This window comes from Homarus americanus, unplaced genomic scaffold, assembly GCF_018991925.1.
Source record: "Homarus americanus isolate GMGI-L3 unplaced genomic scaffold, GMGI_Hamer_2.0 scaffold25483, whole genome shotgun sequence".
Classification (NCBI taxonomy): Eukaryota; Metazoa; Arthropoda; class Malacostraca; order Decapoda; family Nephropidae; genus Homarus; species Homarus americanus.
The window spans coordinates 5,684,081-5,701,223 of NW_024726235.1; the positions used below are offsets into that span (position 1 = coordinate 5,684,081).

At 35.1% G+C, this 17,143-nt stretch overlaps 1 protein-coding gene across 3 annotated transcripts in view; it reads left to right on the forward strand.

Annotated features, from left to right (window-relative positions):
* Positions 1 to 16,718, forward strand: part of LOC121865470 (solute carrier organic anion transporter family member 3A1-like) — a 75,286-nt gene extending 58,568 nt beyond the window's left edge. For 2 of the 3 annotated variants that reach the window (XM_042364934.1, XM_042364936.1), the window contains 10 exons: positions 1,979 to 2,114; positions 3,135 to 3,351; positions 3,527 to 3,709; positions 6,764 to 6,976; positions 7,439 to 7,552; positions 7,994 to 8,103; positions 9,155 to 9,293; positions 9,940 to 10,104; positions 13,613 to 13,811; positions 16,221 to 16,718. In XM_042364934.1, coding sequence (XP_042220868.1) covers positions 1,979 to 2,114; positions 3,135 to 3,351; positions 3,527 to 3,709; positions 6,764 to 6,976; positions 7,439 to 7,552; positions 7,994 to 8,103; positions 9,155 to 9,293; positions 9,940 to 10,104; positions 13,613 to 13,811; positions 16,221 to 16,467 — 1,723 coding nt within the window. In that variant the 3' untranslated portion in view covers positions 16,468 to 16,718. The remainder of the gene's footprint in view (positions 1 to 1,978; positions 2,115 to 3,134; positions 3,352 to 3,526; positions 3,710 to 6,763; positions 6,977 to 7,438; positions 7,553 to 7,993; positions 8,104 to 9,154; positions 9,294 to 9,939; positions 10,105 to 13,612; positions 13,812 to 16,220) is intronic. The other variant, XM_042364935.1, reaches the window with a different exon arrangement.
* Positions 16,719 to 17,143: the final 425 nt, after the last annotated feature.

Here is a 17,143-nt window from a genome sequence, read left to right on the forward strand (position 1 = left end):
TGTAAAGTACTCAGTATAGGAGATGTAAACAGGGAAACCAGATACCAGATGAACAACGATGCCATAGAGAAATCCGACTGCAAGAGAGATTTAGGAGTAATGATAAGTAGGAACCTTAAGCCAAGTAAACAATGTGTTTTTGCTCATAAGAAGGCTAATAAAGTACTTGGGTTCATACAAAGGAGTGTTAGTTACAAGACTAGCGAGGTCGTCCTAAAGCTATATCTTGCGCTTGTGAGACCTCACTTGGATTACGCAGTTCAATTCTGGTCACCGTATTACAGAATGGATATAGAATCCTTGGAAAGAATTCAGAGGAGAATGACAAGACTAATCCCGGGCATTAGGAACCTTGAGTATAGAGACAGGTTAAAACATCTTAATTTGCACTCCCTCGAGAGACGTAGAGCGAGGGGCGAGCTGATGGAGGTGTATAAGTGGAAGGCAGGGCTAAACAAAGGGGACATTACAAAGGTACTCAAACTATCCAACCAGGAGCGAACTCGTAACAATGGTTTTAAATTAGACAAATTTAGATTTAGGCGTGAAATAGGTAAACACTGGTTTGGAAACAGTACTGGATGAATGGAACAAGTTACCAAATATCATCACTAACTCGAATACGCTGAATAGCTTCAAACATAGGTTGGATGCTTATATGAGCAATAGGGGCTGGGTGTAAACGGGACTGCCCAGTATGGGCCAATAGGTCCGCTGCAGTTTCCTTCATTCTTATGTTCTTATGTTTTTATTCCTTTCACACACTTAAATACTTCTATCATATCTCCCCGCACTCTTCGTCTTTCTAGGGAATGCAAGTTAAGTTTCTTTAACCTATCCCGGAATCATTTTTGTCATTCTTCGCTGCACCGACTCTAGTGAATTTATATCCATTCTATAATAAGGGCACCAGAACTGAACCGCTTAATCGAGGTGCGGCCTGACTAGCGCAAGATATAGTTGCAATAAGACCTCTGCACTCTTGTTACTTACACTTCTAGATATAAAACCCAATACTCTGTTAGCCTTATTTCGAACATTAATGCACTGTTTTCTAGGCCGTAGGTCCGGGCTTACAAGTACCCCTAGGTCTCTTTCACAAGTCGACTTCTCTAGGTTGATGTTGTTAAGGCTGTATACATTATCAGTATATGTTCTTCCAATATTAAGTACACTGCACTTGCTGGTGTTGAATTTCATTTGCCATTTTTCAGACCACCCCTGCAGTTTATTTAGATCCTCCTGTAATGCATTTGCACCCTGCCCTGAGTTAATCTGCCGCCCTATTTTGGTGTCATCCGCAAACTTGCTTATGTCCGTGTGTGTGTATTTCATGAGGTGGTACAGGGGATATGTCTCGCCTTCAGATATTCGAGATAATCCTTTGCTAAATTACCATTTAATACATAAAGGGTATTAGCCATTTTGTGAATGGGGGACAGGGACTGTGGTGAAGAAAGGCTGTGCAGATTATGTAAAACTTTTACCTGTCCCGGGTAAGTCCCTTATGAAATTAACTTGTTCAAATATATTTTTTTACTTCCCCTGACAGATTTTTGGAGGAGATTTGGTTGCCCGTTTTTTATTTCTTTTTTTTTTTTTTTACGTAAAGGGTTAACTAAACATCTTTAAACATTCAACTTTACTGTGTGTATGAACTCTAAATGGTGTCAGTGGCGACGATCCTTGTCATGTGATGTCATAACTCCTGTCACCTCACCTCACACCTACAGGATGTGTGGGGTGGGGAGGTCGACACCTGTGATAAAACTTGTCATCTGAGGTCATAACTCCTGTCACCTCATGTCTAGTCTCCCAGCTTGGTTGTTCCTTTGAAATTTTGACAATTTGACACCGAATGACTGGCGGCTTAATGTAGAGATAAATTACCTGTAACAACTTCCAGTACATTCTTATAAATTATAAAAAGTAGGAGAATAAGTAACTCTGCAAGATACCAATTATGTACTTTCTTCAGTTCCCATGGATTGTCGTACAACACCACCACCAGCTCCCCCACCACCACCACCATCATTGCACCTCCAGTTGACTCCAATGATTGTGGTCTGTTCACCTTTAGGCCCGCCTTCCTTCAGAGATTAGCCAACATCAAGGTAAGGGTCATCCAAAAAAAATGACGACCTTAATTTTTAACATTTAGAAATTTTATCGAGAGTTTGTCAGCCTTATTTTGGACACTGTCTATACGTATTATTAAACTACAGAATGTTGAACTACGCCAGCCTTACTGTTTACTTACCATTGTTATTTACCTGCACTGTCTTGGCACACAGTGTACTCCCATGGCCTATCTGCACTGTATACTGTACCTACATTGTCTATAGTCATGCTGCACTGTATAACTGCATAGTTTATAAACATACTTATCCAAATGTAAACCTGTATGACAACTTTATGGAACAATGATAATACTGTACAGTACTTTTAATAATAATATTAATTGTTATTGTTATTATTGTAATTATTATTATTATTATTATTATTATTATTATTATTATTATTATTATTATTATTTAAAGAATAAAATATAAAATGCTAAGTATACTTGGTTCACTCATATAAACTATTGGGTTATGGATATTAATTACTTGACATAAGACATTCACTATTTGATTGTAAAGATAATGTTTTTTATCAAGGGACTGACATTCATGCTTAGTGTAGCTATCTTGGGAAAGACGGAGACATATTACTGTATTGTACTTTCTTTTGGTACTTGTAAATGACTGTGTGTGTGTGTGCGTGCGTGCATGTGTGTAGGAGAAACAATTGATATTCCACTTCTTATAACTGAATTGAACTGAAGCAGTTTTATTATTATCTACAAAAATATTTGGCTAACCATCATATTCTGGGTTTTTAACGACCTCTTGTCTCATCGACCCTGTAATGAACTAGTCAGGAATATTTATCACTGACTAAGAGGTATTTTTATAAGTACAGTATTGAGTCATTAATTATTAAAGGTTTTGTTAAAACACTTAGCTAACACATCTTTTTATGTACCTAGTATTGTACTGTACTCTGTTTTACACACACACTCTCTCTCTCCTCAAAACTTATCCATTTGTTATTGTTTTTTCTAATGATTATTGTACTTGATTTGTCAACAGATTTTTGTATTTTTGCTGTCTGTTCTGGTAACTGTCCAACAAGCTCTAGCATCGGGGTACCTCAACTCTGTAATCACCACCATAGAAAAGCGATATGAGATCCCTTCATCGCTTACTGGAGTCATATCCTCAATGTACGAGATTGGAAATGTAATTACTGTCATTTTTGTCTCGTATCTGGGGTCCAAGAGACGAATACCTGTTTGGATAGGAGTTGGTAAGTTTGGCTTCATATAATGTTTTGTATAATGTACTGTACAGTAGTACTTGTATTCTTACATTGTATACTGATTGAATCTGACAATAGCAAATTAATGTATGTTCATGTTTGTTGATATACTGAACATTGTTTATTATTTGCTGTTGGAAATCTAAAGTTGTTTTTTTTTCAGGTTGTTGTGTAATGGGCATTGGGTCTATGCTCTTCATAATGCCTCAACTTATAGCTGATCGCTGGTCTATTGAATTGGAAACTATTAATAACACAGACTCTAGCAACAATATTTGTCGAAATGCCCGGGTGCGAGATGATACATCTGAGCGGCTCTCAGAGTATGGCTTTGGAACTCTTCCAGGTGAGAAGCAAATATTTTTTTTTTAGAATACTGTATTGATTATATTTAAATGAATTTATCTATTAAATAGTTTATATTGTACTAACTATTGTAGATACTTTTTTCTTTATCATCAAAATAATGCTGAGGAGACATACTTGTTGCCAGTTTTCAGGAAATATATTTATCTCTAAAAGGTTTAACATACAGTGCAGTATAATTGATTTTGTCTTAAAATAATAAAGTAACTTGAATCTTTCAGTTACAAAAATAATTTTTATTTCAATGTGTTGAATATTTCTATCAATATTTTTGTAAATGTTGTGAATGTAATGTATTTTTGCCATCTCAATTTTATTGGGACAGTTTTGTTGAGAAAATTAATCTACAGTGTTCATATTTTCAATGAATGGAATGAATTTAGGTAAATGTAGATCAGATGTTTTTTAGGGATTAGCCAACCCAGGCACAGGTCACCGACCCACATCAGGGCCTGGGGGTAAAAAATAAATTAACAAAAAATAAATACAGAAATGGAAAAAACTAAACAAATCAAGAGTGAGAAACGATATATATGTTGTGTTGTCAAAGAAAGAGAAACAATTGAGACTTGCAATTGTGTGTAAATGCGGCAGAAAGTCAGATCAGCAACCTGAGACTTGGTCACAAATTTGTGATGCCATATGGCAGTAGGGTCTACCATTAGACAACACATTATGCTTCCAATATCTTCCCAGCAATAGTTATTTGACATTTCCTGATTTTCGTTCTTTTTATCAGTTGTTTTTGTACTGTACTGTACTTACATTAGTATTAACAGCGATGATATAGTTCAGCCAGTAAGGTGGGTTAGGTGAGTTAATCTGACGTTTGTCTTCAATACCCACAAAATGTTCTATACTACTGAGGGTATACACAAACACTTGTTCTCTTAAAAGTAGGTTCTATTCTCGTACGGGAGATATATACATGGGGGGACCCAGAAGCACGCTTCCACACCACAAGGACTCTGTCTTCGCTCTCTCTATGTATTACTGCGCTCTGGGATGTACAGATGCCAGCATTCACAAGCTGAATACATAAAGTATAAATATGATAATTTATATACATAATATGGTGCACAATAAATGGGAATATTACATAGAATTAATACATGTTCTGTAATACTTTACTATACATAATTAATGGAGTAATATAAGAGTAATATAATAATACACAGCTGAAGGTACTACTTTGTGTCCATATCATACAGTTAATAGTTTACCTTCCTTGCTCGCCTTAATTACTGGAACAGTACAGTTGGCCAAATAAGTTCACAGAGACCCAACAAGTACAGGTATAAGGTAGGGCAAAAGATCTAATAATGGTGTAAAATTCTCGCTTCCAAGCACACGATATAGTGTATCCCTACCCCCTCTTACCACTCATCTCCCCTTACCTTCACATTATTACCAAATTGGTTACCCTACCCTATACTGTTTGGGTGTCTCAAATTTTTTGGCCAACTGTACAACATTATGTGCTTATGTAATAAGATTAAAGATGTTTGTTGCATCTTCAAGTTCAGTACACAGGCTCTATGTGAATGTATTACTGTATGTACAGTGTAAGGGCCTTTTTTTGTGCTACTGTATAAATTTTTTTTGTGGGAGATAAATTTAATCCTATGCAGTTGAACATGTAAAATTATGTTCTGTACTGCTCCCCACCTCTATGTACAGTTGCTCCTTGTCAAGTGTGAGTCTGTACAGCTTGAATATACCTACTGTGCAAAATTATTTGACACTAATCTGCCCATTATAAATATAATCCGACATACATTGAGTTGATGTAAGTTACCAGAGGGCCCCATACAACCTGTCACCCACATCCAACCCCCTCCTATGGAGCAGTACTGTACTGTAGTCTGATTCCATAAATTTATGTTTAGATATCTAAATATCTGATAAGTTTGAGCAATATTGAAAATAGTGATGGACTGTACTGTTCTGTACTGTACTGTAGTAAGAAATACAGTATATTAATATACCTGTATTCTTAATGTAATATGGTGGAGGAAATATTCTATGGTGTGGTTGTACACTACATGTCTAAGGCAAACAAAAAACTTGGGTTACCAATAAGTAGTAGATTTATATTTAAATGTAATGCAGCATATTAATAATCTGGTTGGATAATTTTCATTAAAAATAATTTATACAATACTTTTTAATACAATCATGCAGACTGAAAGAACATTACATATGCTAAGAGTCGAGCGTGTCTCCTTTTGTGGGTGTAAATCTCTGTCGCTGTTTCATAACAATTCAAATTAGAGGGATCACAGATGACTCGACCAGGAAATTACAATTAATAAATGTTCACTTGCCTCAGCTTGACACTATGTCGACCATAAATAGTGTGTATGCAGTTGATTCCTTCAATATAAAATCCTTGTGTTTGCTCTCATAAATAATGAATTTATAACTTTTTAATTCAAGTCTTTAATTTGTATAAGTACTGTATAGTTAACACTTGTTTATGTGTCTTTGTATTGTTTATTATTCTTAATTTGTTATACAGTACTAAGATCTGAGGTCTACAACATGAACTACAAAGTTACCAAACAGTGTTCAAAATATGTTTAAGTTTTACTTGTTGATTTGGCTTGAGTAAGTGCAGCAGCTGTCATATACTTGCGTAAGAAGAGTATATTGGGATAAGGATGGGTGTCTCAACCATGGGAGATGTAGAAAACGATCAGTAAAAGATTGACCAAAGTGGAAATACAGTAGGGGAAAACAGTAAACATTGAAGAGTTAGGAATTTTCTGGTGTAAAAGATTCTGTCATTTGATACTATGTACTGTACCAACTCATCATATAAGTATCTGAAAGATTACTAGCAGTGGAAAAAGAATATCTTGAATTATTTTCCTAAATAATTCAGTCTCTTCGGTTAACAGTATATAAGCAGTACTTACCATTGAAGCCTATGCTATGATATAATTCTATGTACTGTTCAGTATTAGGTTTCTAAAGATTATTTCCTGTTCCTCATGGTTATGTTGTCTAATAGTAATTTCTTTTATTTCAGACCTCTCAAAAGGTGTGCCTTTAGGATCGCATAATAGCATTCAATACGGCAAACCGGATAATTGCATCAAGGGGTCTCGGAGCAATGTAATGCCTGTAATGTTCTTTATGCTGGCCCAGCTGCTGCTAGGTGCAGGAGGCTCGCCACTCTTCACCCTTGGAACAACTTATATTGATGATCATGTAAAGAGAGAGAGCTCCTCAATGTATATAGGTATGATTTAGCCTTTAATTATAATTATATACTGTACTGTACTGTAGTGTAGTCATCTTTGTACTGTACTCTATGGTGCATATCTCTGTCTCTGTCCCTGTTTACTACTGTACTGTATATTCATTTCTCATATATGTTATGTTCAATAATACAGTACAGTATTTAGTATCATCAGTATTATGTAATAGAATTTGTATTGTCATACAATTTTAGTAATTAATATATATTAGATAGGTAAGAGAAATATTACTTTTATTTTCAGATATTGACGCCTTTTGACCCTCGATAAATGTAACTTAGTTTTGAGTTATTTGCATTGTTATGTATGTCCCATATCTAACTGAATATATATATATACCCTGCACTTTATACTGTACCTGTATGGTGGCTTTCTTGTTTGATGATGATTCCGTATTATACTACAGCAATAATGATAATAATTTACGCTTAACTCATTTATAGGTATTATCTACACCATGGTGGCCTTTGGACCTGTGCTGGGATTCTTACTTGGAGCATATCTCATCTCCTATTATGTTGACACACTGTTTGTTGATACATCAGTAATGCAAGCAGGTGGGATGTTTTAATTATGTCTATTTTGACTGCATTAGTTTATTTAACTTGAAAAAATTGTTTAAACATTTTAAGTTTTCAACTTTACATTTATAGTAAACTTTTGATTAATATGTGTAATCATTATTATATTTGGCCATTGATATAACTACAATTTACAAATAAAATTTATGAAGTTTTGTTTTGCTGAAGTACATTCTCCTGTTTGTTATCAATTCATAAAAGATAGATATCTTCTGTTAATTAAATAAAGTATGTGTATCACTGCCCCTTAATTTTATATTACTAATGAACTTCTTTACAATTACTAGTTAAAAATCCTGTTTCTGACCATAAGCTATTAAAGTTGGGTTATTATTGTATTATTAATTACATGAATTGGTTCATGTAAGGCTGTTTTTAAATAATTTATTTTCTTAAGTTAATTTTCTCTGCCAACAGATCATAAACATCCACGATGGATTGGGATGTGGTGGGGCGGGTTCCTCTTGTGTGGTCTTCTGCTCATATTTATTTCCATTCCATTTTTTATGTTTCCTAAGACACTTAAGGTGAGAATGATGTGAACAGTCTCGGGTATTTTTCTTTCAAGCTTAATATTAAAATTTTTGTCGCACAATAGTTTAGTTTTTTTTTAGTTTAACAAATTTATTGGCAGAGCTTGTAGTACAGTTTGCCTATTCTGAGTAATTCAGTCAGGTCTTGACACTGAGGGTGGTATCACTTCTCACTGTCACGCAGGACAGAGGTTCACACACAAAGAAATACATCATATTCATTAACAACTATAAATGTATATAGGTCAGATTCATATGGGTAATGTCACTGTTCACTGCCATGCAGGACAGAGGTTCGTACACAAAGAGTTGCATCATATTCATTGACAGTACATATACATCTATGTAAACACACACACACACATATACATACATATATATACGTATATACATACACATATACATGTACATATACATGCACACACGCACACATACATACATATACGTCGGTCAGATTCATGTGGGTAATGTCACTTTCCACTGCCATACAGGACAGAGGTTCGTACAATAGACTCTCGATATATCAACGAGAACGAGATGTGATTAAGAATTTATGTTTGTGAAATAGCAGTAGCTAGATACTGTACCAGATAAAACTGATCTTATGTTATATGAGAAGATATCCAGATGGAAGATATTCTGAGAATTTGATACTGTATTTTGAGGAGGTTGTGCATGTGCCACAATTCTTCATAGTAAAAATAGCTTTGAGTACAAACAAAGACACAAGAATACATTAGGTATGGATCAATCATCTGCACCCCACAAATGGAAAAGGACAAGAAATGGACAAATTCCAACAATTATTGTAGCTTCATATATTACACTAAGATACTTATATCATTTACCTCACAGCTATGCTTCACATCAAGTTACAAAGATTGAAATGAATCCCTTCTTTAAATTTTATATTATGTATACTAGACAAGGTGTCAAACTTGTGAATTTGCTCAGATGCTTGCAAACATACCAATTATGATAACTGCATGCAAATTTACCCTAACATTTTTATATTTATTTAGTTCACTTTTTCTTTCAATGATAGAAAGAAAAGGAGAAGGTAAGAATGGAAGAGAAGACAAAAGAATTTCAGAAGGGTCATCGCCGCACAAAATCCCAGACGTCAACATGCTCACGTCACTCCACTCTCTCCACCAAGCGAGTGTATGGCAAAGATGTACGAGGTAAGTGGATGTGACCTGTGTAGTGTACAGTACTGAGCCATGAAATTGAATTGTATATTACACATCATTTTAAAAAAGTACAAGTTTGAGCTGCCAGTTTATGTACAGTATACTGTATATGACCTGACCAAAGAGAAGGGTCACAAATATTTGTCGAGCAGCAGAGCTAAACCAAGGCTTGAGTTGAGGCAACTAACTGGTTGTTAATTTTTTCATTAAATCATTCCGGTGTTTAAATATTCGGTGAATTCATTCAGGTTCATATTACTTCTTCAGTTTTGTGCATAAACTTCATAAATATGTTCAGTGATAATGTATTGCAGTGACTATCATCACAAGGCCAGAGGGAGGTAAGGGGCTCTAATAGTAGCTATGAAGTACTACTGTAAATGGAAATACAGGTAAACCCCTATTAATGAATGTCTGGTTAACGAAAGTTCACTACAAGGACAGGTTTACTGAATTTCATATCATAAAAATTATCCACTCAGCCACAATATCACAACTTTGCTAAAAACATGTGTAGGGTTATGTATGCATTGTGGCTTATACTTATATTCCATTAAAGTAAGTTATATTATAGCCACTGTAATATGATGTACAAAGTGTAAAAACATACTCTTTATAATATCTTTCACAATTTCAGATATTCCACTATCGATGCTTAAGCTGTTGGTTAATCCCATATATGTCATGACATGCTTAGGAGCATGTATGGAACTCATGATAGTCTCTGGTTTCATTGTGTTCCTGCCCAAGTACCTGGAGACACAGTTCTTTCTCTCAAATGTTCAGGCCTCCATCTTTACTGGTAAGTAAACTTTTAAGGTGCATTTAAATGAGGTGAAATAAATTTTACCTGTTTGTCTAGGATACTATTTGTAATTGCTTTGAAATATCATTAGTAACATTTAGAAAAAAATTGGTACAGAACAGTTCACATTTATTAAGGTTTATCAGTGAAGAACAAAGAAAAGGACTAGTTACAGTGTGTTGTTATTTTATTCTACCTGTTCTTCACCACCAATATTGGAAGTGGCTTTTGAATTCCGCGCACAGCGAAAATGAGCTACCATATTTATTACTATAATAAACAATAAAGTCAATAGATGCATATCATAAAATACAATAGCACATATTTTATTGTAAAAAAATTGCTCCTTCCACACTCAAACCATCCTCTGGGTGATGTGACACAGTTCAGGCAGTTAACCAGCAGACTCACAGATGTGTGTCTGCTGCACTGGCTGTGGCATAATCACGCAGTTATAGCCATGTAACTCACTGCCTCAACACGCATTCACTTCCCACATACACACACTGATGCTCTTAAATTTTCTTATTTTATAGTTTATTATATTTTCTTTATGTCTAAGCCACATTAAAGTACGGTATTGTAATGATTTTTCAAGAACTTTTACAGTTTCATTACAAGTAAAAATAAAAGCGGCGACTGGATTGGTGAGTCAGTGAAGTTGTTACAGTATAACCCACCACCTCCACACACGTTCACTTCTTACACATACACACCTATGCTCTTCATTTTTCTTATTTAGTAGTTTTGTATTATGTTTTCTTTATTTCCAAGCCTCATAATTTACACAGAGTGGAATAAGTATTAAATAAGTCTTATTTTCTAAGGCTTGAATTTATGAAGTGAGCCTGTAGCACTGTGCATTGCAGGATTTATTGGGGGATCTTAAGAGTGAGTTTCAACTTACAGGAAAAACTCTTTATCAGCACCTCTGAATTTCCATAGATGCCAGATAACAGATTCTACTGTATGTAAACCCACATATATATATATATATATATATATATATATATATATATATATATATATATATATATATATATATATATATATATATATATATATATATATATATATATATATATATATATATATCTATCTATCTATCTATCTATCTATCTATCTATCTATCTATCTATCTATCTATCTATCTATCTATCTATCTCTATCTATCTATCTATCTATCTATCCTATCTATCTATCTATCTATCTATCTATCTATCTATCTATCTATCTATCTATCTATCTATCTATCTATCTATCTATCTATCTATCTATATATATATATATATATATATATATATATATATATATATATATATATATATATATCATGTAAATCCACAATGAAAACGTGGATAAGATAAATCTTGATAAAATCACGGAAAATGGAAACAGTACCTTAGCTTTCGTCTTTATTCAAGACATCTTCAGAGGCAACTGGATTACATGGACAGAGAGAGGCTTAAATATACAGGGTGACCTAAAAACATGAGGTCAGGTTCATAATGATGACATCCACATAAATTTATTTGTCAGTGGCCCAAGGTTAAAAATGCTTTGAAAACCTTTGATCTTGATGTATGACAGTTATTTTGTGGGTCCCTTTTTTCTGACCTGACCTGTCTAGTCACGTCACCACCCTTCTCTTAAGCTCCTCTACGGTTGTGTTGGTGTGGGGATTAGTGGATGTCATCATTATGACCTGACCTCATGTTTTTAGGTCACCCTGTATATTTAAGCCTCTCTCTGTCCATGTAATCCAGTTGCCTCTGAATATATATATATATATATATATATATATATATATATATATATATATATATATATATATACAGTCGACCCTCGTTAATTCGACCCCTTTAATCCGGATTTCTGATAATTCGGACAAAATCTGATTTTTTTTTAGATTTGTAGGAATATTACCTACGCGGACCTTAAGCTAAAATGCTGGTCCACCCACTGCTGGGATAAAACACCAGCGTCTTTTTGGTTAAATGTAACATCTCCACCACTAGTGTGGGGGGGGATGCAACTTTTAGCTTCAGACATGAAAAATATTTACCATTTACTGCCAGTAAACAATGGAAACGTAAAATATGTACCAATTAGTAATGAAAAGTTGTGCAGTTCCTTCAGCAAATGAAGCTCACCAACTTACAATAGGCTAAATTACCTTACAACGTGTTTTCAGTAGTCTATGTTGAAGTTCTTAGCACAGGCTAACTTATCATATCATATACGGTATCACAGTTCTCATTGATCTACAAAAAATACCAGTAATAAAAACCTTTTTAATATTTCACACTTAATATAATACCCGGTAATCTACTTCAACCTCCTATTGTTTACAATGACGCATGACGCACCACCAGCTGTTGAGTATCAGCTAGACGGCACACGTGTTTTTCGAATCGCTTTCAATTAAAAAACTGTTACATCACATGTATATTTTACCTTAACTGTGCCTGAATGAATATATTCTCGGAAATAAATAGTAGTTTTGCTGAAACGTGATGTATTTTAATGTAAAATAGGATAAAATACATGACGAAAACAAAAGATTTTACCGAACCTTCCGATGTTCAAGAGAAGTTACTCGTTTTTTTAATAGTTTTTGGTCAAAATACTGTTATATTGCAATGGTATTCTATTCATACTGTGCTTGATATAATGCATTCACAGAAATGTAATATTTTTGCTGAAATGACGTACGTATTACAGTGGAAAGTGGGATAAAATCGTGACGAAAACAATGACTTTCGCTTTCGTTCGTTCAAAAGATGTTACCGTAATCGCTTTTCGATTGGTTTTCAGTTAAAAAACTGTTGTATTACAATAATATTCTATCCTAATTGACTTGAATAAATACTACGATACCATATTTCTGAATATTTTCATTAAAATCCATCCAAATCATTTTCCTTGTCATCGTCTGCAGCACCAAACAGCTTCTCCCAGTCCTCTCCTTGAACAGGGCTAGAGGGTACGTGTTTTTCGAATCGTTTTCAGATAAAAAGCTGTCACATCACATGTATATTTTACCTAAACTGCGCCCGAATGAATATATTCTCGGAAATAAACAGTAGTTTTGCTGAAACGTGATGTATTTCAATGTAAAATAGGATAAAATACATGATGAAAACAAAAGACTTTACCTAAGCTTCCGATGTTCTTGAGATGTTATTCGTTTTTTTACTAGTTTTCGGTTAAAATACTGTTATATTACAATGATATTCTATTCATACTGTGCTTGATATAATACATTCACGGAAATGTAATATTTTTGCTGAAATGGCGTACGTATTACAGTGGAAAGTGGAATAAAATCGTGACGAAAACAATTACTTTGAAATATAATGCAATATTAACCCCTAAATCGGTTAATTCGGACAATCGGCTAACACGGACACCCTTCCCCCCCTATTAGTCCGAATTAACGAGGGTCGACTGTATATACAGTATATATATATATTTGATAATAATAAAGAAAATCTCTATTTAGGTGGCATAGCGATACCTGGTGCTTGTATTGGTATCTTCCTGGGAGGCTACCTACTGAAACGGTTTAGCTTACGCCCAAAAGGTGCCATCCAGATGGTTATGGTCTTCAACCTAATTGGTCTAAGCTTTTATGGTCTCCTTTTTGTCCTGGGGTGTGACAACGTGAAGATGGCTGGCACCACATCCCCATACTTCAACACGTAAGTAATTCTATTGTCTAAATTGTAATACTGTAGTATTTGTGCTTGATCTCTTACTTAAGTTGGGCATTTGTTACTTTGTTCATTAATATATTTTATATCCATTCCATAGGAAAAATTTTACAATAGCATTTCATGTTTTTTTTTTGTGTGAAATCTCAGATTACTGGAGACTAAAAGACTTGCACTTAAAATTGATCTTTTTCGAGATTTTATTTCCACTCCTTGCTTTAGTGGATGTAATTGGGAGTTTTTTTAAGGGAATTTGTTACAGAAATTATAAGAGATTATTGAATGAACACAAAGCAGTACTAAATAACTGCAATTGTTTTTATCAAAAAGTCTCAGCTACAACTCCCTTAATACTTTGAAACCAGCATGTAGAAAAGGCTGCTTATTCAACCTTTGCATTCAATGGAATTTTGTAAAACTTTTATAGGCTTTGGGTTGTAGTATTGCTTAGTACAAATTAATGTCCAATACACAATAGATTTTCTTCCATGAAACATAATGCTGACATTTCTGTTGCACAAAATTCTGAATTATGTCCCACTGTGAAAGAAACAGATACTGTATAGTATATAGGGGTATTTAATGCTCATTCTACTTGATTTCTTTTATGAGCCTAATTTTTGTGTCGGAACAAGTTTTAAGGTTAAATGTAGTATATTAGATAAGTTTTTCTAAATTTATTTGAGGAGAAATATTATACAAGTTGACCCTCTCTTATATGGTAACCTTGGGATCAAGGCCATGCCTAAAGTCCTGTGCTAGGCAGTTTTGCTTAACCTGGTTATATGGTAACGTCAGGGACACACACCCACGAACACATATGCTGGAATTACCAGGCCCACAGTTTAAGCATTTCATGCCTAGATTGCCATGTTGCCAGCACTGTCAGTAACAAACCAGTGAATACCATTAATAATTATTTTCACTTAAATTGAATGAAGTGATATCTCCATTAGCCAGAACAATTTGTGCAGAGCACTTCTGGGAATGAGAGATTTTTGGGTAACGAGATGACTCTTTCAAAGCCGGAAAAAAATCCCTCTTTCCCAGAATTTTCCAGGTACTGTAGTGGAAAAAATCCTTCATCCTCAGAGTTTTCCGGAATAATAATCATTGAACCGTAGTCTCCCAACCTGGTGTTGTTCTTCTAGCCTTTTCTTGACAGCAGAGACCCTGTGGTTGATCCCATTGCCATGGAGTCGTTGCCTAAATGTCCTAGCCAAGACCTCCAAGTGCAGCCGCACCGTCGTGGACACCGCATTGGTGAAAGGATGGTTACGAATGTCTGCCACAATCCTCATGTTGTCTGCTGCTCTGGTCAGTATAGGCCATCCTAATCTGGGAAGAGCTTTTAGATTACCAGACTCTTCAAGCTGCTGTAACCAACACCGTACTGTCGATCTCGAGACTCCCATCAACCTTGCGATCTCGCTGAAACTTCCCGCATTACTCATGCCGACGAATTGCCCTCTCTGGGAGATATTGTGGTGTTGGTCTCCCATGGCTGTGGTTGGTGGAATGATCGAACGGTTGCTGTATGACCACGTCGTGACCTCGGAAAAGTTGAAGGTTGTGGTGAATGGCATTAATTGCCCCTAGAATCACCATTTCCATATTACAATAAACTATCTTGTGCAATGAGACTGGCATCATTAATAACATCAGTAAAAGCAATAGGAGAGGGACAATATACCCACCACCACCAGTCTCCATTATGAACCTTCTCTACTATGAATATAGTGTTTTATATAATATCTGTCCTCCTGGCACTCACATAGGAGAAATATTATCACTGATAAGTGGTGTAGTTCAAAGTGTAGGAGCACATAGACATGCTCTAGAATGGATTGTTCCCATAATTTGTGTGTATAGCAGACAGTGTGGGTTTTTTATTGAAAGTTTGTTTGTAGCATATAAGTAATTTATTTCTCCTAAGACATAACATTTTAGATTCCTTATGCACGACAGCATGGTTATTTTACATGGATACAAGTATTGCATTAAAACTTGAAAGTATTGTGTGGTAGACATGAATGATCGAGGTATTATATTATAACAACTGACTGACGGTGACCAATATCACTGATAATGTTATATTAAAAGTACGGTATAAAATATAGTCTTTGCCATTTTACCATTGATCATGATAAATTGTGTAGTTCATAGAGGATATGCACATAGAGACACCATATAATGGATTGTTCACATAATCGAGGTTTCTGGCACACGCCATGTTTGTCCGTGCGTGCATGTCTCCGACGTTACCACTTACCGAGTAACTGGGTTAGCCAAACTGCCCGGCGCAAGATTTTTGACCGGGACTGTACATTAGTGTAAGCTTCTAGAGTATCATCTATTACAGTGGTGGGAACTAATATTTTACTCTTTCTCCTTCAGTTCAATGGCACATTCAGTAGCAAACAATCCTGGCCGACTGGACAATGGAGGATCATTCCAAGTAAACTTAACAGCTTGGTGCAATACTGGGTGCTCGTGTACCTCATCACTTGTGGAACCTGTGTGTGGCAACAATGGACTAACCTACTTTTCACCTTGTCATGCTGGATGCACATCATATTCTCCACAGCACAAATTTGCTAACTGCACATGTAAGTTACAGGTGTTTGTTAATGAAATGTTTTAATGGAGCTGCAGTACTGTGACCTGTAGACATTTTGAAGGGTATTTCGTCCTTGCAATCACATGTCATTAGTAGTGAAACTTTTTGCCAACTTTATTGTCACACATTGGGTGCTCACACAATAAATAGTTTGTATTATATTTATACTCTTGTTATATTGAATAAGACTGAGGACATTTTTTGCATGATACAAGTCCAGTACGCCTGGATAATTCACGAATTTTTATTTTGCGGTTCTCTATTATTCGCGGATGACACCCTGGATGTACCCAAGAATGTAAGGGTAGTTTTAAAGTTGCTGGCAGTTTTACAAGGAGCCATTCATTCTAGAGACAGTAATTTCCTTTACCTGTATTGTATACAGGTGCTCCCCCCTACTTACGAGTGGGTTAGGGACCCAAATCCAGGTCGTAAGTCGGAATGGTCGTAAATCCGACATAGATTAAAAAAGAAATAAATAAATAAAATAAAAAAAAAAAAGAAAAAAAAACATAAAATCTACAATGAAATACAGTACAGTAAAAGTAATAAATAATGAGGAATGGATTCAGTGTGACTGAGCACTTACCTTTAATGTAGTCAGCTGAATGCACATGGGGCCCCCATAATTTTCTATTTACAAGTATACATGGAGACTATATTAATTGGATGAAGCAGAGGAGGAGACAGGGCTGGGTGG